The sequence below is a fragment of the Saccostrea cucullata genome, unplaced genomic scaffold (genome assembly GCF_032062105.1).
Source record: "Saccostrea cucullata isolate Sc308-1 unplaced genomic scaffold, CSIRO_AGI_Scuc_v1 ctg120, whole genome shotgun sequence".
Classification (NCBI taxonomy): domain Eukaryota; kingdom Metazoa; phylum Mollusca; class Bivalvia; order Ostreida; family Ostreidae; genus Saccostrea; species Saccostrea cuccullata.
In genome coordinates this window covers 699,092-722,906 of record NW_026937312.1, presented here as the reverse complement: position 1 = coordinate 722,906, position 23,815 = coordinate 699,092, and the positions used below count along the sequence as shown (strand labels likewise).

Here is a 23,815-nt window from a genome sequence, read left to right as displayed (position 1 = left end):
CATATAACTATTAGACCTGCATACATATGGAATGAAAAGTAATTTTTTTCCCTAAAATTCAAAATACTGATAAATCAAATAAATGTGCACGTTTCCTTATTTTAATTCATCCTTAATGAAAATTGAGAAGAGCATCCTCAGTATGAAAAGTAATAACACAGTATAACGGACATCAAAATGAAGTGTCTATAACATGTGAAGAGAAAATTGTAATGTGTACAGAGATATTGCAATATATTATTTATAACATACTTATAACACCAGATATCAAAATAAATATGCTTTATAATATGTACATGTAAATAGAAAACATTAATTACTGGAACTTGTACATTTCCTAAGTGTAAAAAAAAGTGTGTATATCTACATCTGTTCCCTAACTAATTGCGGGTTAATGGAATACTTCTACACGCAATTAGCATGTAATTAATTGTCAAAAAACTATGATACTTTTTGTAATATTTCTGCCAGCAGTGAAAAAAATCATTTTATCTAGTGTCGAGATGACCGTCTTTTTATCAATGACGCTGATATTATATAGCTGAGAGTTCCTGAAAATAAATGCCTTCGAAATGTATAGAATGGTTACGGATTATTTTAATAAAAACATTAACAAAGTATTTTCTTAGACTAATTGTACAAAAAATAAAAATCGTCTTCAATATTTTCGAAGCACTATAAATCAAGACGAACGACTCAGACTCTGTTTATAATAACTACATTTCTTTCATTAGTCAGACTCATGCTCATCGTTATCGTTCCATCTTCTGAAAAAGTCAAACATTTCTGTCACAGGATTTGGGCCTATTGGATTTTTTGCGCTTTGATCATTTCTGACTAATTCTTTTATTCCAATTTTGGCAGCTTGAAGATAGGTATGAATTGTGTATTTATTTTCGAATAATTTAATGTCTTTATTTCGTAGTAGCCCTTCTATCCTCATAAAACGGTCCTTATTTCCATAATTCTGAATAGCCAAAAGTAGTGGTGTCAAATTTTCTTTGTTTCTCATGTTAATATTTGAACAATTTTTCAAAAGCATACGCATTGCATTGTAAGTAAATGTTGCCAAAAAATTTGACTTTGCGCATAAATGCAAGGGACTATTACCATCATTGTTTACAACGTTCGGATTTGCTCCTGATGTAAGTAAAAATTCCAACTGTAGAAGTCCTCTGCGGTGATAAAATGCATTCTCATATGCAAATTCATAGTCTTTTAGGGTCGGGTAACATTTTAAAATAAACATCCACATTCTATCTCTTTCTTCTTGAATTGTATGGGATGAAAAGAGAATATGTAGAGGAGTATTACCTTCAGAGTCCTTCTCATTTACATTTGCCCCGAGTTTTACACATAATTTTGTAAGTGCAAGTGAGGTTTTTAATACTGCTATTTTCAATGGCTCAAAAAGGTCGCTTTTTCTTAATTGTAGCAGTAATATACATAGAAAGTGCAATGTCTGCTTTTGTTCATCTGATGGGCTAAGAAAGGTCATGTAGTTTAAAATATATTCTTTCAAATATGTGGTGAAAATATAATCCCTTAGTAATGGTTGATAAGCGTTGATAAGCATATCTAGTGATTCAGTAGAGCACATTATTTTTCCTGTTGTTTTTAAAGCAATTGTCAAAGCTGTTTCGCCTTGAGCATTTTTAGCATCAACATTAGCATGTCTCAGAATTAGGAATTGTAAAATTTTTTGCTTTTCTTTAAAAGGTCTATTTGACGAAATGCAATAATGAAGGGCAGTATCTCCCGATTTAGAACGGTGATCTACATTAATCCCTTTACGGATCAAATACATTATCACATTGATTCTATTTGCTTTCGACTTTTCCGTTGCTGTATATAATATTGCTGTTTGCAAGCAATTTAATCCATTTTTATCTGTTATTGTTAAAAGGGTACGATCATTCATTAAAAATTTGAATACTGTTTCCAATTCTGAATCAGGGCATTTTGAGCCAATAAGTTCAAAAACGTAACTCACACTTTCTCCTTCAGAAAACAGTTTAACACGTGATCCCTTACTTATCAAGAAAGATAACACATTTCCCTCTCTTGGTTTTTTTACTGCCTCAACGAATGCATCTGTGAAATTTTTGACATTCAGTTGACATGATAACTTTTCCAAAATTTCGATGAATATTTCACCTGTCATGTCTGAATGAACCATATCAGGTATCAAATCTTTTAAAGACCTTCTTGTTAGTGGGGTTGCAATACTTATCAAGTAATTCAGAAGGTTGTACTTTTTATTTCTGAAAGTTGTCCTTATAGCGTTTTTATCATTTAAAAAAGATAGCATTTTTGGCTTACATATATCTAGTATACTTTTGATTCTTAGAATATGTTCATCCTCCTTCAGATTCGCAGAAACTAAATAACTGCAAACATTTCTGTTTTCCATGTCAAATTCTTCCAGACGTAATCCTTTTGATAATGCCAAAGAGAACAGATTTTGTGTTGGACAGTTTTCCGATATTAACATTAAAAGTGTTTTTCCGTCTTCAGTTTTAATTTTCCACACGTCTTCAGTTATATTCAATTCATGAATTATATCAAACATGAACTGAGGATCACAAAGTCTATTTGCAAATGCATTTACCAGAAGCTTCGGGTGTGTATTAAGAATATTCTTATCCTGCAAGAGATACCGAATGATGCTTCTAAATTGTCTCTCAATTGCTATGTCCAGAGGTATTTTCCCGGAAGTATCTGGCACTTCGAGAGAAACGTTTATTTCCTGCAAGTACATCAAAATTGACAATGCTTCGTCTTCGGTACTTTTCGAGAGAACCATGAGAGCGATAGTAAAACCTTCACAATCCGACAAAGAAGCATTTCCCTTATATCCAATTAAAAGCTGAATAAATGGAATACCGAAATTGGCAGCTAACATAGTCGGGGTAATACCATCTTTATTTTTCATGTTTGGATCAGCTCCTAATTTTAAAAGGTTTTCTATTTCTTCTAATTTTGGTAATGAGCTTTTAACGGATAAGAGAAGGTGCAAAATTGTTCCATCAGTTTTCTCATCTTTTATGTTAATGTCTAGCCCAATCTCAATGAGTTTCTCTATTCTTTTAAAATTGAGTCCATACTGATGGCGGAATTGGAAACTCCGTCTCTGAAAAAGACTACAAGTTGTATCTTTAAGCATATTATGTAAGATTGGTAATTTATAAGTGTCTTTGATATTTGGATCCGCTTTAATTTTCACCAACACATCGAAAACTTTATTTCCCATGAAAACCGCATAAAAAAGAGCAGAGCGACCGTCCATATCCCTTGCATTAATTTGAATCCCATATTTTACAAGAATATGAGCGGTTTGAAATCGAATTTTAGAGGATCTTGCAGCTGAATGTAATGGATTTCTACCTCTGGTGGTTGAAACATTCACTTTTGCTCCATATGTGATGAAAAGTTCTATCATTTCTGCAACTTCATTGTCCTCTTGATCAGATTTTACGAGAGTGTGAAGAACACTCAGGCCATTCTCATTCCTACAGTTCAAAAGTTGAGGGGCTTTCAAGCATACCCATTTGCAAATTTCTTTATTAAGTATACTATCATTGAATATTTTTCGAGTCCATAAATGCAACGGAGTCAATCCACCTAATATGCATCGCAATTGTAAAATGTGTGGATGATATTCATGCAATATTTTTATTATGTCGAGTGACTTTGCATAATGAAAAGGCGTGTAACCTTTATTGTCCCGGACACGAAATTCGATCAAAGGGTGTTCTAATAAAATTTTCAAAAGGCGTGCGTTATTTTGGATAACAGCTAAATGCACCATGGACATGCCATTGTCTTCAATAAATCCTAACCTAGCCCCTTTTTGAAGTAAGAACTGCAAAACCTTTGGTTGATTGCCATAAATAGAGGCCATGACAGGGGTCATCTTTCTAACTAGAATTTCGTGACCAAAATATTCATCAAACAACCATTCAAAGAACCAAAATTCCTTTTCAAATTCCTCATAATCATCCTCTCCAAATGTTTGGAAACTACTTTCTGCATTGATATCACCTCCAAATTTTATCAAAAGCTCCAAGCACTCTATATTCAAACCTCTATATGATGCAGCAATTAAGCCATCAGAAGTGTCTATTTGCAAAGACGATATATCACCTGCGGCGGCTTGTGATGCACATTCACCCAGGGTATACGAGACAAGTTTTTCTTTTCTACACCAAATAGCCCAGAAAATAGCTGTTTTATCTAAAGGACCAACTGACTGCATGAATCCAATCATGTTTTGAAAAATACTTGGATTGTTTGAAATAAAACGATCAAATTCTGTTATAAAACAGAGATCATCCCAGCACCGATGTTTCATAATAATGGTTAATTTGTATTTTTTATCTTCATATTCATCAATCAATCTTTGGGCTAAGGCATTGAAATAACACTTTGGAATGATTTGCATGAAATAAGCATCGTCTTGTTCAGAACTTGTCGTAGCTGTTGATGACAAAATATAATCGAAATCAAATTGTTCTAAAACAAGTTTTAGATGCGTTTCCGCGATGCTAGCCATTGTGGCTTCTTTGTACGTTTCATGAGAGAAGGAGAACACATCACCGTCATCAGATTGGAAATATATACCTCTCAGTTTTATGAATGTTTTGATTATGTCTTTGAAGGGGGTATTGTCACATAATCCAGATACCCTTAATATGAGCTGTTGTTTCTTTGACTTTTCACAGCTATCGTCCAATGTAGAAATACTGACTTTTCCCATCATTGCTGTCATTACAAATGTGCAATATTTGACTTTATCGTCATGAGCAAACCCCGATATTTCTGATAAAAGTTTTTCTCTTGGATTTTCAAAGAATTTTAATCCTAGTTGGCGGAGTTTTGAAGATTTACTAAAAAGATTTAGGGCGTAAGGAAATCCATATGATGTGTCAATTGAGCATATGGAATCAATTTCATCTTCTGACAAATTTAGGTTAAATTCATCGTTATACATTTGTGCCATTCTTTTTTTCTCTTTAAAAGATAAACATTGATCTTGTGATAAATCCACAATAGCAAATGCTTTGAAGAATGATCCTTTGTCAGGTAGGTGCAAAATGTCTCGAAGTATATAATTTCTCGATGCAAAGATGAGTAATGTTTTTCCTTTATTTTCATCTATTGTACGCCGCAAGTTTTCAAAATAGTGAAACCATTCATTAACACTGCATTTATCATACGTCGTTGTGCCAAATACGTCGTCCATAAAAAATATTTGGCGTTTTGCAACGTTAAGAATGTTTTGAAGATTTTTGACTGAGCTTATACAGTAGGTCGCAAAGCCTTCTGCAGCCTTGAAAGCTAACAATTTTCGACCAATACAAGTTTTTCCATCTCCAGGTCTTCCAGATAGCATGACAAAGTTCAAATCCTCTAGTATCTGTAGCGCTAATGTGAAGGCATAAGTCGTCATGGATATTTCTTTTTCTTTAATGATAAGTTTTGTCGTTTCTGAAATTACAATTTACAAATATACTAGTAATTTTTTTCTTAAAAAGTGTATATAAATAAACATGTTTAATAAAGATTATGAAAAGACAAGAAGATTGCCATATAAATGTGTTTCTTTTTTAAAAATCTCAATAGACTGTAGGCTGCTTTTCCTTGAGATGTTACACAGTGAAAAGCAATTGGATTTAATCATAAAGATTATCAAAAGAGAATGCTTTGACACAAGATAAGTTCTAAAATGTAAGGTTGTCCTTATAATCTTGTTTTGGTCGCTTATTTTTTTATATGTATATTTTTTCATAATTTTTGGATTACATTTTTACCATTCTGCACTTTAAATATTCACTGTTACACTAGTTTAAATTAATTTATGTTTTTCTTTCTTAAAGATAAATTTCAAAAAATGTTTTGATTTCTTTTAGACTAGTTTGGCATGCTTTTGTAAAATTTATTATCTGAAAATGAACAATCTCAATTTAGTTTCTCATCAAATCAATTGATAGTTTGTTATATTTAACGCTGTCCTCCATAATTTTTCAATCATATAAAGACGCCACAACTTGCCAGTAGAGAGCTTCAAATTGTTGTCCTATACTCGGCACTTACGACCATTGAGCAGTGAGCGGTGGTTTGTGCAAGCAGCTATTGCCACCTCGAAACCTCGGTAAAGGATACATACCACAAACAGATTTTCTTATCTTTCACAAAAAAAGTTACACTACATTTTATTACCTCCAGAATTTGCAGTGTGTTTGGTTCTTATTTTATAAAACAGGAAATTGTAGTTATTGTAAACATGTACCATGTGCACAGAACGAAGTCCGGGAAATTTTCTAGCAAGTCCAATATAAGCGTTTCAGAAAGATGTTCGAAGGAAAAAAAGAAGCAAGGTATCAATACATGTATATTCAATGTTGACGAAAAAGATAATATTTGTTCGGACAGTGTTCATGCAGACATTTGAGGAGACAACTCTTTCCTGGCCTGGTTCAATAAATGTCTTTTTTGTGTGTAAATATTTTTTCTCGTTTTATTAGTGTCAAAAAGGCACCCAATTCTTTGGGGTTTTTTTTCAAAAGTTATACCACTGTAAAGACTCTATAAAAATATTAACATATTTAAGGATTGTTTGTACACTTTTTACATCAAGTTTTATCATTTTCTGGATATTGATTAAATTTGAAAGACAATAAGGAAAAAAAGTTTTTGTCTTCCATAAAATATTTGACCCAGGATAATGATCTGCATACCTTCATAAATACAAGCTGTTCATAAAGATGGCAGAAAAAATAAGAAACTGTTAAAGAAAAGATTGAACTAGAAACATACATTTTCCAAACTTTCACTAAATAGTGAATTGTTCAATCATAAAATTGTTAGATGGTAGAATATTTCTTCTTTAGTGAGAAGGGCTTCAGAATGCAGAAAGATGATTCACTTTCTGGGAAAAAAGGTTTGTTTGTTTTATTTATCCTTAATACGGTCTCATTTAAAGGACTGGCTAAGGATCCACTCCTTACTTCGCGACTCTAGAGCAGACGCTATGACTACTGCACCACGTGGAGGACAGAAAAAGGTAAGGTTGAAACAAAGCAGGCATCTCCATTGAGACTGTTAGTACAATACAAACACATGTAGTATCTTAAAGTTTAAAATGCAAATGATTTACTTCAGCATTTATATGACTTATTTATCCCCGTACTTTCTAACGAAAGTTCGGATATATTGTCGTTATCTTGTCTGTCCGACTGACACAATTTCATTTTCCTATAAAACTCATCTTTTATTCTGAGCATTAACCAATAAGTTTTTGAAATATGAAAGGTGGTGCCCGGTAGATGTGCAATAAAGTTATCGAACTTCTAATATTACTCAATGGACAAAACAGGGGTTAAAATGGCGATTTTAAAAACAAAAATCTGATTTCCTAAACTTGTCTTACATTCAACTTAGGAGCCTAATCGTATCTTGGAATATAATTGGTGATAATCTTAAATATGCAATGAAGGTTGAATAGAATTTTCATTTTCAACCCAAGCGTTTGATTTTGATTGAAAATGGTGTTTAATACATTAAACATTCTTGTTTCGAGAGTTCCTCTTACATTTTACGCAGTAGCCTAATCATCTTCTCAAAGATGAATGGTGGTAGTCTGTACATTTGCAGTAATACTTTAGGATTTGATTTTCACTCTTGGGGTCAAATAGGAGAGGGGGGTACTAATCGTACATTTACACAATAGTCTATTCACATTTTTTAAAAACGATTCGTTGCGTCCTATGTATGTGCAATCAGATTTTGTAATTTGCAGTTTTACTTTAGAGGATAGAAATAAAAAAAAAATCCTGCACTTTTTAGCCGACTTTTAAAAACGATAGCAAACTTAAATTTACATTAGATTATGTATAATATTAAAAGCTGATTGTGCAAAGTCATTAAAATCGAACCAAAAGTCTAGGAGGAGTAGCAGTTTGAATGAATTTTACAAAAAATTATCTCTTTTTTACCAACCATGATAATAAAGTTAAAAGAAAAAAAATTTTAATCGATGAACAATGCTCCAAACATTAATGAAATCCAGGTTCAAAGCTGTAGGAGGAATACAGTTTTTCTGTCTACGTTATTGCATTCGGGAGAACCAGCTTGCTCCTACGTAAAAGTTAAAGGTTTTGTGTATGGGATTGAGGTTGGAGACGTAATCAAGTATTCAAAGTTAATACCTATACATTAAAACGATTATACATTATGTATACAATGTTCATTCCTTCTATAAACTACGAGATACACAATATCATCAATCAGATTAAAATCAGATCCTTTGATCCTTTGGCCAGCACTTTCAACCTTTGACTTGATTTTTGTGTGGCGATCTATGTGAGCGGATCAAAGAATCTGATTTTAATCAGATTGAATATCATATTTTGTTCCATGAAGTACATTGTTAAAAGTATGCTTTTAATATATCTTATATAACACCTCGGAACCTTAAATTTTTTGGTGTTCCACAATTCTGAAAACCAGAGGAGTTCAAAGTAACTTTGAGAGTATATTTGGCGAGATTTAGCGATACTACAGCAAGATAAGGTAATTAATTATTCTAAACGTGGCTAGGAAGTGACTACCACGTGGAGACATGGTAATAAAACGGAAACGTTATGTTGAGTTTTAGTTTTCTGCACCCTATTATCTCTGCAGAATAGTACTTAGTCAATAAAACTTAAAGAAATATTATTCTTTATGACATTATGCGCTGCAGTCATGTATTGCATTTGATTTTGGACAAATTTCCATGAAAACTCGGACTACATTTATTGGCATCGGACACGCATATGATGTACCAAAATGGCTTTAACTGAAAAATCATAACAATTACTGAACGAGAACTGAGTTGTGGGTTACCTAATATTTAAGAAAATTGCATATAAAACTGTTCTTGTGCTCATGATATTCTTTGCTCTTTTCAGGCCTTTGCTGTTTTGGCAAGTGTATCTCATTGTAAATTTGTTTTGGAGGTTTAAAGCAAAATGGATTCAAGTTTTCTTATCTGTCTGAATTTCAGACAAACAAGCCTAGGATAAGTACATTTTTTTATTTTTTAAAACAATTTGCTAGAAATTCCTACACGCTGACGTTTTCACTCATTTTTCAAAATATTGGGTGACCTTTGAGTAATAAACTTTTTTACTATCCAATGTTTCTTTAAAACAGTGTGAACTACCCCCAAAATGATGTCTTTCAAATTTCCTGTGTGTCTTAAAGTCAATCAAACATATCAATGATAATTTGTTGAATTTTCGCAAATATACATCTGTTGTTGTATGTCCTTGTCGCCAATGACGGTACCTATTTTTGAAGTCCATTATATCATTTTTATTTATTGAAATGCACCTGCTCCTGTGTGTATAAAACAGACATTGGTTGCTGTTAATTTCACATATCTTTGGGATTCTGAACACGTTTTACAGCAGCTTTAATGGAGAGTTTAATTTCATCTAGTTTACTGATTCTTGACCATTCATGTTAAATGCAGTGTCTCGACTAGCCGTTGTTTTCCAGCTTCTCACAATGGAATTATGTGATGAAAAGCTGTCACTTAAACTGTTATCAACTCATTAAAGATTCAATAATTAGAGAAAGTCAAGCTTAATGGCATATGATTTCTATGTTGTATGTCATCGAGCTGATGACTTTATTTATTGAATGCCCCTCGTAAATGAATATTGGTTTATTTCCGTGCTTAGAAATACAAACAATTCAATTGTTTTAATTTTAAACGTGGAGTTCGTAGTTTCTGAAGTCCGTACTGCAAAGAAAATTGTGTTTGTATTCCTTTGTTGAACTATCGTTGATCATGAATAAAAGTATCAGGTGGATTTTCTGGTCAAAAACATATGATCAATGGTATTGTTATGTGAGGAAAAAAGTTTGTTTTTCTTTTAATATATCTGATATGCTGCTCGTTTTCCTTACACTCAAAACACTGGTGTCCTAAACTTGGCACTGACTACATTTTAATAAATATTTTTATATATGATTGTGTTTTCTAGTAATCATCAAACTACAAACGCCCTTGACATCTTTCATAAGTTATATTTACAGTACTTTCTTTCGTTTGTAAGGAATTGATTGTACAGAGAGGCGTGGCAGTCGAGTCGCGCAGCGGAGGACATCCGAATGGAGTACCGTAGTCACAGGTTTCAAAGTTATGGAATGCATTGTGAAAAAGTCCGAATGCATACTTGTATATTATACGAACATGTATCAGTGTGCATGTAACTCAAGGAACACAGGAAACAGGTACTTTTAAGAAAATCATCAAACTGCGCGTGTTTTCTATATTGTAAGATTTAAATTATCTGTTTTCATTTGAATATACATGTTTTTCGTGAAATTCTGTGTATTGTTTTTATTTTTTGTTTAAAGCGTTAACTAATGAGTTTACATACTCTTGAAAATGGTTTTCACGTAATTCAGGGATGGAGTCGATTACATTATAAAGTAATTAATCAAATTACAATTACTTTGACTTTCTCGTCAATTAAATTACAGGCTTTGTAAAACATGTAATTAATTGATTTATAATTACTTTACAAACAAGAGGCCCATGGGCCACATCGCTCACCTGAGCATTGTGGCTAGGAAAAAGCAGAATTGGTTTATACTTGAAAAGCTTAAATCCAAAAGTAGTCCCAAGACCAATCATGGCTTTGCTATTCTTGAGAAGAAGATTTTTAAAGAATTTTCCTATACATTTCTATGTAAAACTTTGGTCGGCCATTTTGGCCCCGTCCTACCCCTGGGGGTCATGATTTGAACAAACTTGAATCTACACTACGTGAGGATGCTTCCATATAAATATGAACAATTATGGCTTTGCTATTCTTGAGAAGAAGATTTTTAAAGAATTTTCCTATATATTTCTATGTAAAACTTTGGTCGGCCATTTTGGCCCCGCCCTACCCCTGGGGTCATGATTTGAACAAACTTGAATCTACACTACCTGAGGATGCTTCCATATAAATATGATCAATTATGGCTTTGCTATTCTTGAGAAAGAGATTTTTAAAGAATGTTCCTATATACTTCTATGTAAAACTTTGGTCGGCCATTTTGGCCCTGCCCTACCCCTGGGGGTCATGATTTGAACAAAATTGAATCTACACTACCTGAGGATGCTTCCACATAAATATGATCAATTATGGCTTTGTTGTTCTTGAGGAGAAGATTTTTAAAGAATTTTCCTATATATTTCTATGTAAAACTTTGGTCGGCCATTTTGGCCCTGCCCTACCCCCGGGGGTCATGATTTGAACAAATTTGAATCTACACTACCTGAGGTTGTTTCCCTTTAAGTTTCATCCTTCCTGGCACAGTGGTTCTTGAGAAGAAGATTTTTAAAATATGCCACTTAATGTAATTAATTCCCAATTATCTCCCCTTGAATGAGGGCGTGGCCCTTCATTTGAACAAATTTGAATCCCCTTTACCCAAGGATACTTTGTGGCAAGTTTGGTTGAAATTGGCCCAGCAGTTCTTGAGAAGAAGTCGAAAATGTGAAAAGTTTACAGACAGACGGACAGACGGACAGACAGACAAACGGACAAACGGACGCCGGACAAAATGTGATCAGAAAAGCTCACTTGAGCCTTCGGCTCAAGTGAGCTAAAACTGTAATTAATTAATTACAGTAAAGTACAATTACTTTTTGTTCAATTACCCCATCCTTGTCACGTATGCATTTATAGAGTGAAAGGGGGTATTCTGTGAGATTTCTCGTTTCCTCTAGATATGTTGTACAAGCTTACAGAAATTGAAGAAAAAATATTTAAAAACTAATATTTACCTTAGCTGTGTTTTTCTACTAAGCAAACAATGAAATTGATTTGAATGCCATTTTCGTGTACATTCACACGTAGAAATATACACGGAAAAACGTGCGTTAACATGACGTCACAATGAGACTGCAGCGACGTTAGTAAAAATGCAACGATATAGGGCAGCGAGAAATTCAAATAATAAGTATATTTTAGTTGCTTCCAAACATGTAAAATGTAAATATAAGGAATGTTTTTAAGCTTAGTGTAAATTATTGGTGTGAGAATCACGCAGACTTGCACGTAGGCATATTTTTCATGAAGCGCTAGCGCGCTTCATGAAATATGCCTACGTGACAAGTCTGTGTGATTCACACACCAATAACTCACACAAAACTTAAAAACATTCCTTAATTGAATTCTTTCGGAAGTTATTGTACGGCACATTGGAAGTTATTGTACGGAATTCAGCCAAAGGTTTACTATCTGATTTAAAGTATGGTCAACATCAAAAGAAACAGTACCGCACCATGACACAATTATTTTTCTAACAAATATGATATTTGCAAAACGCTGTCTAAAAAACAGTTAACCTTTACATTGTGATGAATATTGCAAGAAATAAAAAAAAAAAATTGACAAAAATGAGAAATTTAAAATTTAGCCAGAATTTCCTCTGCATTACCATACATTGATTATCTTTTGTTCCTGTATATTTTCTTCAAATAATAAAATATTAATTCTTTCAATTGATATTAAGTTAAAACTTGGTTATTTTATCCATTTAGAACAATTTTTGATTTAACATATTATACTTTAGAAAATTTCCTTTCTGTTTTCCTGAGTAAACGTCATGTTAAGAATGATATATTCGCTTTTAAGTTCGTAGACGTTCTTGGATATCATACTAAAATCTGATGACAGAATATTAAAGGAAACAAACTAGCGATCTAAATATTGCTATTTTTACCAAAAAAATAATTCATAATGCCGATAATTCATCTGCACCGATATGAATTTATACCGCAGTATGGCGGTTTTAGAGGTATTGTGCATCGAAAATATAAACTTTGTTATTAAGACCCAGACCAACCTATATGGTCTATATTTTAGCAATAACTTTCATCTACTTGTCTGAATAAGAAATCACTAGGGCAAAAATGCAAAAAACAAGGGAAGAATTGGATAATTTGGCGCTTTTCCAACATATTCCCTTAGGGTCGAATTAGTAAAACTTGATAACATTAGAGATGCCCCCCCCCCCCCCTAAGAAATCGGAGGGGGGTAAACATTTTATTTTTTAATCTTAAAACTGAAAAAATGTGAAAAAAGCAAACTCAAAGAATGGTGGTCCCCTGCTTTCGGTGTCTTTGTGGGTGAGATGTTATTTTTTGTGACATATTGTGTCTAATATGAACACCCTATCATATGTCATTTATTTAGAAATTATCACTGAAGAGGATTTTTTTTTAAAATAAGGTAAATTGTGAAGGTCAAGGGGTAAGAAATCATAGCATGCTCGGAATTATCTTGTCACAGGTAATGCACATGTCATATATGAAAGCCCTATCTCTTCTCAATATAAGGAACAAGATGCGTTTGTGAAATACTGATGACCCCGAATGGCAACATAACGAATATTAAAATTTTCCTAAATGCAAATTAGATATATTATTACCCAAAGTAGGGATTTCTCACAAGAAATACGATTGTGAAATACAAAATCCTTAGCACCACTTGTTCAAAAGTTATAGTCGAGGATAAATTTTCGAAAGGTAGGTCAAACTCCAAGGTGAAAGGGTCTGAGTTTTTGTTTCTTATGAAAGGTCTTGTCACAAGTAATACATATGTGAAGGATGAAAACCCTAACCGTTCAAAAGTTATTGCCAAGGTTAAAGTTTTTTAAAAGTAGGCCAACTCCAAAGTCAAGGTGAAAGGGTTGAAGTTCTTGGTATCCAATATAGGTCTTCTTACAAGGATTACATAATTGCTAGCCCTAGCCCTTATCGTTCAAAAGTTATGGTCAAAGTTAAACTGTTTTCATAAGTACGTAAATCTCCAAGGTCAAGACCAAAAGGTCAAAGTTGATGGTATCCAGTGAAAGGTCTTGCCACAAAGAATATATATGTGAAATATGAAAGTCCTAGTACCTGCCATTTAAATGTAATGGCCAAAGTAAATGTTTGGCTTTAGATTTGTGTGTAAAAGTGGATCAAACTCCAAGGTCAAGGTCAAAAGGTCAAATTTGGTGGTACCCAAGGAAAGGTCTTATCACAAGGAATATACATGCGAAATATGAAAGTCATAGCTCCACTAAATCAAAAGATGTGGGCAAGGTTTAAGTTTTTATGACGGACGGACAGCTAGACAGACTGAAAGACTGACGGACAGACGGACAGCTAGACAGACAAATGAGATTTAATGTCCCTTCGTTTTTGCGAAAGCGGGCGAAAAATTATCGAAATCCTGGTAGAAATAATTAGACTCGGCCTCGTTAAAGTAAGCAAATAAACCTTTGAACATAGACGATGACATCAGTATTTTACCTTAAGTTTTAAAAATCTTATAAATAATTAAAGCCGCTTAATCTGAAACAGGCACATATTATCTTACACAATAAAAGTACGTCATTACATAGAAAATATATAAAAATAAATCATAAGATTGATTTAATAGTTTATTACAACAATCCTCATAAGGAAAACATAGATCATAAACCTTATTGACAAACAGAAGTTCCTGACGGGAAGTTAAGATATGTTGTGAAGTCACTTTTGAAAAAATGAATTTATCGGTTATATCTATTTATGAAGATAATTCAAACCCGAGTATTTTTTTCCATTAGAAGCCATGGAAATCAAAATGTATCTTTTAAAAATTCAGGAATTAATTGAATATAATCCACAGTAATTTTTATATTAATATGCATATTTAAAGAATAAAGGAAAATCAGATATTTTTTAAAAGGAAGTTAATTAACGAAGGTTTAAATATTGTCCGTGTACAGGTATAAGTACTTTAATTGTTGTGTAAAAAATGCTCGGATTTGTTCTTCATGAGATATAAGCGATAAATTTAATTTTTCGAAGGTGATTTCACGCGATATCAACATAGGATTATTTTTTGTGTGACCTAATAAATTTTTTTTTTAACTTTTGAATTTTGATATATTTCAAAAGAAAACGACTTTGGGGATACAATTTGACAAAAGTTGAAACAATTTATGGACAATTATTTTTCAAGAAGAAAAACGAATATATTCTTTTCGCGATTAGAATCGGACTAAGCGGCTTTAAAAATACTAACTATTCATTATTAGAAGTTAATCGATGAATTTTACTTCTATCGGTTTATTTAATCAATACATTGTATATTGATACTAACTTTAATGACCCCCGCTTTTGCGAAAGCAAGGGGACATTAAATCTCATTCGTCTGTCCGTCTGTCAGTCTGTAAGTATGTTCTTCTGTCACAAAAACTTTAATCTTGACCATATCTGTTGAATGAATTTAGTATTTCGTATTACATATGTACATTACCTACATTTTAACAAGACTGAACGTACTATGATAATTTATCCCTTGACTTCCTGACCCTTAAATAGATTCTGACCTACTTTTCATTTAATTTAATTTAAGCATTACTTTCAATTGACTGAAACTGTTGAATGAGAAGAGATCGAGTTTTTATCCTAAAGATGTGTTTTAATTACATGTGACAAGACCAAATACACTATGATTTCTAAATCCATGACCTTGACCTTTATGTTTAACCTAATGTTTAACAAATATCAACTTTGGTGATATCTTTTGAATAACATATGATAGGGCGTTCCTATTTGACACAATGTTATGCCATAAGTAATGACATATCATCCACAAAGACACCTAAAGCGGGGGACCACATTTTTTTTTAATTTGTTAAACTACATACAAACCTTTTAATTTCTTTTCCAGTGTAGGGTTTTCTTTTGTCTCTCCTTTGAGTACAAATTCATTTTTTACAACGTGAAGTTTATCGGCGATGACACAGTTGGATGTGTTTCTAACATTCGTCCGTTTCTTCATGATTATTGAGCTACCATCTGGGCCTAAATGTAACCTTTATCTAAAACTTCATGTAAATCCTATAAAACCTTTAATTACATAATCAAGAAATTAATAACTCTTTTTCTTCTATTTTTTTTAAAACTTATTCGATTGGTATTTATCCTCTATTTTGAATATTACAATTAGATCTATGATAATTTCCAACTAGATCGCTCTGCTAAAGTTAGATCTATGATCATCTCCAATTTTGGGACCATGAACTTTACAATTTTGGTAGAGGACCGGAATCAAAGCGTATGTCAATCATGCCAACAGTTTGACTGCTTGATGTTCAGAAGTAAAGATTCCATAAATTTAAATGGTTTTGGCACCACCCCCCAGGCCTAATGGGGGAACCAAGAAATTCAAGATTCAAGATGCTGAACGTGTTCAAAATGTTGAGGCATGACGCATGACGACAAAAAAAGGAATAGCAATAAATAACCTGAGTTGACCTAAAAAAATTAATCTGCCCTTTCCCTACATGAAATATCACAAAAGACTGAAAAAGACCTGTTAAGCAGTGTGAACAAAATACTGTAAACCAACTTATATTCACGTTCGAGTATTATTGTAGAGGTTTGTCATCTACATCAACTCGTGCGCCGCCATCCAATCATTTTGCCTAGTATTTGAAAAGAATGTTTCCTCATTTGGAATTTTTTTTTATTTTAAACCGACGAATCGCGAATAAAAGAGGAAGCGAATAATCGTCTTGGTTTACTGTAAATTAATTCAAAATGTAAACATTTATACTGCTACATAATTGTGTACTAGTATTCAAAAATACTCAGTAAATATGAGAACGATTATATCTACCAGAATGCTGAATATACATGTAAGAATGTACACCAATAAAAGAGATATTCGTTTTCAGCAATGCTGAGTGATGTTAATCCCCGAGAGTAAAGAATGAATGTCAAATACGAACTTTATTAAATCTCATTTTACCCAATGACAATAATAGATTAGATGCTATGCTTCACCTAAAAAACTCAACGTTGAGCATGCAGTTGTGTCGAAGTCTAGTGCGCAGTACATTGTAGCGTCTTTTTTCAAAATTGTTATAAGGCGGAGCTACTGACATTTTGTGAAACTTTACTTAAAACCAATTAAAAGCAGACAAAAACATGGTGTCTAGCGATAAAGAATTCCACTCATTTATAAGTTTGCAACCTACATACAGGTAATTCATAATTTTGTGAGTTTCTTGTTGTATATACGGAAGAGTTTCATCACATGTCAGGTATAGTCTCAGATAGTTTATCTGAAACTAAATTATTTCGAACTTATACATGGTATTTAATATTTGGAGCTTGTGTTTATCGTTGAGCAATATCCAGTCTGATTTGAAATACAAAGAGTAACAGTTCGAGCTACGTTAAGTTGTAATTTCTTTAATTTTTCAGAATGGATAGATAGACCCATTCCCTGCCCTTTTACTGAAAAATGATCCGACTCAAAGTTTCTTCATACATTCCAGGACATCCTATTCAGTTGGGGGTACTACCAACTGCCAAACATTCCTTAACAAGAAAAAAAGGTCATCGGGCGTTTTACTGAGGGGGCACGAGCATGTTACAAGCTATGTAAACTATGTTTTCTGCATATTTGCAAAATTAGGGGAACCCCCTGTGGCCCCACTCACTTTCCTACGGCCATGTTCAGTACCTGTTGTGAGCGATCTAGTTGGAGTGTATCAAAGATCTAATTTTAATTGGATTGAGTTTTTTGATTAATAAAGACCTCGGCATTTCTTACCTTTTGTTGAAACGGTTGGTATAACTTCATCTGTGTTCTCTTTGTGTGTTGGAGAGAATTCTTTGTTTACCAAACTTTAATCATTAAAAGAAAATGTATGATCATTAGCTTATATGAACAGCCGTTATCTGTACTACTTTTAGAATTAGTGCAAAATTCTTTAGAAAAAGAGATTTTAAATATATCTATCTTGTAGAAAGCATCAAACGAATTATCTTTTTAAAATAGGAGAAAAGAAGGTCATGGGCCACATTGCTCACTGGAGCACATTGGCTAGAAAAAAAGCACAAATCAGTTTAGTATTGAAAAGTTTAAATTACCCGGGGAAGGGGGGGGGGGCTTGAATTTTAAACTAACTGAGGATGCTTCCATATCAATAACAATGACCTTGCTATTCTTGAACAGATGATTTTTTTTTTTACATGTTTGACTGTAATGATTTGAAGGAACTTTATATAACTCTCTCTCCTCACCAACTGACATATCAAATACAATGACACCCGCACGAGAATTACATGCATATAAGGTCTCCTTAGCTTGGCGAAATTTACATTCTGGTAGACTGATCAAGAAATCTACTCATTTAAATTTCAAAGAGTTGTCGCAGAGAAACAAATAGTAATGGAAATATTTTGATCAAAACTAGGGATTTTAAAGGACCTACTGAACATGCCTTTCAGTGGTGAAATGGTATAATGCAGGTTTATTTTATTTAAGTGGTAGAGTTTGAGTATTTTGATAACAATGATATATTCTTTATCAAGAAATGATTAACCTCTGTATGACCGGTGGAATTGCTCCTGTAATAGGATTTCTAGTCTTAAGCTCCGTTTCTTCTTCCATATCATCGCTGTTTTCTTCAGAAGATGATGATACTGTAAATATATTGAGAATATTGAGAATAATACATATCCTTTTCCATATCACATCCGAAGGCCGAAGGCCCGAGGGCTGATACAGGATGTGATGTGGAAAAGATTACGTTTTATTATGTTTATTACATACTTAATAATAAAATACAGTATACACCAACTTAAGAAAATGATACATAAAAAATAATCATGCACATACTTATGACAGGTACATAGCGTATTGTTTAAACGGGTTGGGTATGTTTTTACTTCATTTTCAAAAGTACCCGATCCATAGTTTGAAACAATCTTTTGTCAAATAGATGATCCTTACAATCAAAAGATTAAAATTAAGAGAATGATGACCCCTAAAAATATTTGTATTATCACAAGAACTGATTTTAGAGGTTTGAATGATTTACTAGGAGTGTGATATTGATCCGTATACGCTCTGCAAATCCATATCAGCCATGCAACAGCTATTGTGACGTCGATCAGACATATCGCATATACAAAAACCCTTTATTTTTTACGAAGTATGGAATAAATATTTTCATTATATACTTAATGTGTTTCACTCAAGTTTGCTCTTGATTTTACGCTATCACGTGAGGTCGTTATCCGACTTTCCAGATCACCACACTGTGATTTCCTGAATCCATATCGCCACTCTCCGAAACTGATGACATAGTTCGCAGAAACATGACGTTATTTTTCTTGCGCGTTAAAAAGTCCTTTGTTATTATGCTTTGTTTTATGGATATATGTTGTACAATTAACCTCTAAAGTTTTCTTTTGCATATTTTGCTAGTTATGAGGGGGAGTATAATAAATTAATTAATATAAAAAGTAAATTGATCCGAAGAGCTGTTTCACGTCTTGTTGACAGGCGCGGATCATCAGATCAAACTAGACGCTTCGCATCTTGTTAGATCTGATGATCCGAGCCTATCAACTCCACGTAATACGACCCGTTGGATCAAGTTACTTTTATTTAAGAAATAAACAAAGTTATTTAGTGAACATGGCGTTATGAATAGCAATTGCTCTGCTGGCATATTCCATGATGCGCTAACGCGCATTATGGAAAATATGCCAGCAGAGCTACTTAAATTTGCATTTTTTGATGTTGTCAAGAATATCAGAGGAAATCCTGGCTTGCTGTCTTCAGTAAAGAAAAACACACGGCTAAAAAACTAGTATACCTGATCATTGCATCTTTTCTCTAATAAATCACAAACAAATTGTACAGTATTTGCCTCTTAAACACAGTTATCTGGATACAAGCTGCACTGTCGTCACATTCTCTTAATTTTTGTTTTGGTGCAGTTGTGACGTCATCAATCAACGTTATTTTTAAAAACCCTCTGACAAAAATCAATAATTTAACCTTATGATGAAAAAGGGAATGTTTTAATAATGATTATAATTCCAGAATGTTTTCTATGATTTTTTTTAAAGTTTTTCTATTTATTTTTAAGAGCTGAAATCGTTCTTGAAAGACATACTAATTATTAAAGATTTTTGCTTTTTCTGAATGTTTTATCATCCAAGTGTGAAAAGTTATCGTTCTTTGTACATGTACAAATATGCAAAAAAAATGATAAGAAAAAAAATAAAAAATATGGCAATTCTCTTTAATTTTTAAAAAAAGTTTTATTGTACAATTGAATACATTGACCAAAATTAAATTTTTAAAGATATAAATCTGCAATTTTGAATTGTTCTGAATTTCTTTTTTTCCAAAAAATATTATTAAAAGCTTATATTTATTTCTTTTACGAAACATTTCATATATATACTTCTCAACACACCATATAGGCGTAGTCGAGCTTGTACTATACGAGTGCGAAAGAGCAATTGCTCTCATAGCAGGAGCAGTTGCGTCTATAGTGCTATGAACGCAGTTGAAGCCTGCAGGTTTATAGTGGGAGAGTGCAGGGGATCTCCAAATATTATTAAATATATTTTTAACAGTAATTTGATCCAAAGAGCCGTATCACGTCGAGTTGACAGGTGTTGAGAGGCGAAGCATATCGTTTGATCTGAAAATCCACGCCGTTCAACTCAACTTGCTACGGCTTTGGTTCAGGTTAGTTACTTTTACTATGATAAATTCATTAATATACCCCTCTAAATTGAGCATTTATAAGAGAAGAAAACTTTTGTAAGCAATTATTTATGCCTTTTATCCAGTAAGCAAAGTATTCTTTCAGGGAACCTTTTGATAAGCAAGATAAAAACGTTCATGTTTATAATGTGTACGTAATAAGTTTCCGAGTTGTGATATGGATTAAGAAAACCACAGTGTAGTGATCCAAAAAGTCAGATCACAACGTCACGTAATTGCATAAATTCAACAGAAAAAAATGAATGATACATAAATTCTGAATCAATATGTATTGTGGCTATTGATCATCATATAAGAGATATATGTAACAGATTAAAGGAACTCTTAAAAATTATACGAGGAGGTAAAGAAATTTCGTCACGGTAGCTATATTTTGAATGGAGATTTCAGCGAATATTTTCATGTTGGGGTTTACATGCCTAAAACGGTAAGCATGTAAAAATAATTAGGACAGAGAATCAAATAAACAACAAATAACTAATTGGACGCGAACGGCAGTGTTGCATATGTTTAAAATTTTGGCTATTGTTAGCCGAAGTTGGGGCTTAATTTCCAGACAGGAATTATCAAGGGGTTCCTGAGAATCTAAGGGTGTCAATCAAAATATCTAGAGCCTAGCAGAATCTCCACAGAGATAAGCCCCAGAGGTCAGGGATCATAAAATTCAGCCAAAGATGCTTTCTGCCAAAATTGGTTGTGCTGTTGCAGGGACAAAGCTAAAAATGTTCAAATGTTTACATATGACATACGACGACGGACGAGAATAGATAGCAATAGGTCACCTGAGTTAAAAATAAGAACCGATAACTTATTGATAGAAAACTTTACTTTTAATAATCTGTTCAACCTAAAGGCTTTCGTCAATATTATGTATCTTCTGATGACATACTGAAACCTGTGTACATGCCTGAAAAGGAATCTCCTGTTAGTGAATTTCCGATCTGTAGATCAAGTTTATCAACTGTATTAATTTTGTTATGACTGTTGTCAACCCGTTCACTCAGATTTCTATTGATACTTCCGGGGAATGCATTCACTAGCGCTTCGCTTTCATCATGCAATCGCAATATTTTAATAACCCATCTTCTTAAGATTGTTTTCTGTGCCATGGGCAAGTCCAGGTCTTGAATATCTCTCTCTGTTAATGTGGAAATTGCATCGACACTTTCATATCCACACGAAACAAGCAAGTCGATAGAGGATCTTTTTAATCCTTCTTTGATCCCGTCCTCTTTCCATTTCTCATGTAAATTAAATGGGGATGAATCCATAGTTAGGTCAATGTAATTTTTTTACGAAATATTTTCACAGCACTGCTGAAATATTATAAACATTGATAATGAGAATGCCAGATAAAAAAGTCAAGATAAAGTTTAAGTTTTATGCACGCATTTATACGCTACATTCATACTTGTTGGATAGTTCATGTATTCAAATAATGTACAAAAACTTTATTGGTTACTAAATACAGAAGATAAGGAAACTCTTAATTTTGTGGGCAAATTTATAAATGAGTATTATTTAGAGAACGAAACGGGTTCTGTATAGTAGATACAAATTTGGGGATGGATACGAGTGCGCATCACGAGTCTCCAACCCCAAATTTGTATCTACGATACAGAACCTGTCGAGTTCTCTAAATGATTTGTGACACGATCAATCAAAAATAGCTCCGCCCACTTTATAACTTTGCAGCATCCAAACTTCCGCCAGAGTTCTGAAGATGAGGCCCCGACGGGGAGTATGCATCTGCAGTATATATATATATATATATATATATATATATATATATATATATATATATATATTTCCACGGAAAACGTAAAATTCGGTCAGATTAGTTTTGACAGTTTAACGTGGTAGACGTAATCGAGTGATCGCCAGTCTTAATGGATAAATTGGAGAATTTAACCGTCATTGTTGTGATCTATTATACATGGAAATTTATCATAATTTATTTCAGGGGTCTTTAAATCCCGGTTTAACTGATTTACGAAAACAGGATTTACAGAAAATTCTTCGATGGACTTTGATGTCACGGATTTTATTTTCAAATTGAATTGCGACATTGAAAACGAAATGAAAGAGATGTGTGGCTGTCGTCAGCGAGAAGGATTTTTAAAAATAAAAAAGCGGAAAAAATGGACTTGAATGATTTTGCACGAGGAGAGTGGATGTTTTCCGTTATTGCGAATTTTCCGTTTCGTTTGGATCGAAATTACGTACAGAGGATGTTTTCCGTTATTGCGAATTTTCATTTTACTTTGGATCGAAATTACGTGTAGATTCGGTGTGGAATAAGTTTTTAAAAAGTGATTGAGAAATTTTGACATTTAACATTCTCAGGAAAATGCTGGGTATTTCTCCAAAATTATAATAGGAAAACATCAGCATTTATTATTTGTACGTGCTTTTACTAAATTGAATCAGATTTATTTTTAGACTGTGCAGTATTTTAGATACAGAATAGTTGGCAAATACAATACTGTATACAGGGCTGATACAGAACGGAAAGTAGCTCCGCCCACCACAGTCCCGTTCTGTATTGCTAATACAGAACAGTAAACTTCAAAGAAAAACACCGCTATCGTGTCACAATAACATGTTATAGTAATCTTAGTCCTTTACACATATACATGCATATTGTTGAATTCCTTTTAATTGAAACAGGATTATTGTTGAAATGATTTATGTCAATTACTAATTGTTTTGCTATTCATTGGCTTATCTTTTCGTTATTATTGTAATAATCTCATACTTGTCTGCTCATGAGCTCTAAATTAGAAATAAAATGTTCTGTTCTGTATTTAAATGCTTTCCTTAAACATGAAGTATCAATGCCATTTAAGGACAGATGATACAAACAAAAATATGGATGATTGGATTGGTATATATTTTTTTAATCCTATTTCATTGCAAATGATGCAATTGATAAATTTCAGGAATATAAAAATATTGTAAACCTTCTATTATGTTCAAAATTCTACTCTTTTGAAACCGTCTGTACTATTCTATATAAATATTTTTCACTTCAATTTCCATTTTTGTGCAATTTTGAATAAAAAATAAAAAACAATGCGGTGAAACCTATTCATTTTATTTATTTAAATATGACCTTAAGTTGTTATTTTCAATTTTTTTGACAAAAGTTTGTTTGTATCATGTCCTTAATAACCTAT

General features: G+C 32.9%; 1 protein-coding gene across 1 annotated transcript; it reads right to left on the bottom strand.

Moving 5' to 3' along the window:
- Positions 1-241: 241 nt before the first annotated feature.
- LOC134247898 (uncharacterized) lies at positions 242-21,923 on the bottom strand. The gene is made up of 5 exons (XM_062730308.1): positions 21,544-21,923; positions 18,430-18,529; positions 17,655-17,728; positions 15,743-15,895; positions 242-5,490 (listed from the first exon to the last, which is right to left on the bottom strand). Exons 1-5 carry the CDS (start codon positions 21,905-21,907, stop codon positions 731-733), a joined length of 5,451 nt encoding a protein of 1,816 aa, XP_062586292.1. The 5' UTR covers positions 21,908-21,923; the 3' UTR covers positions 242-730.
- Between the last annotated feature and the right edge of the window lie 1,892 nt (positions 21,924-23,815).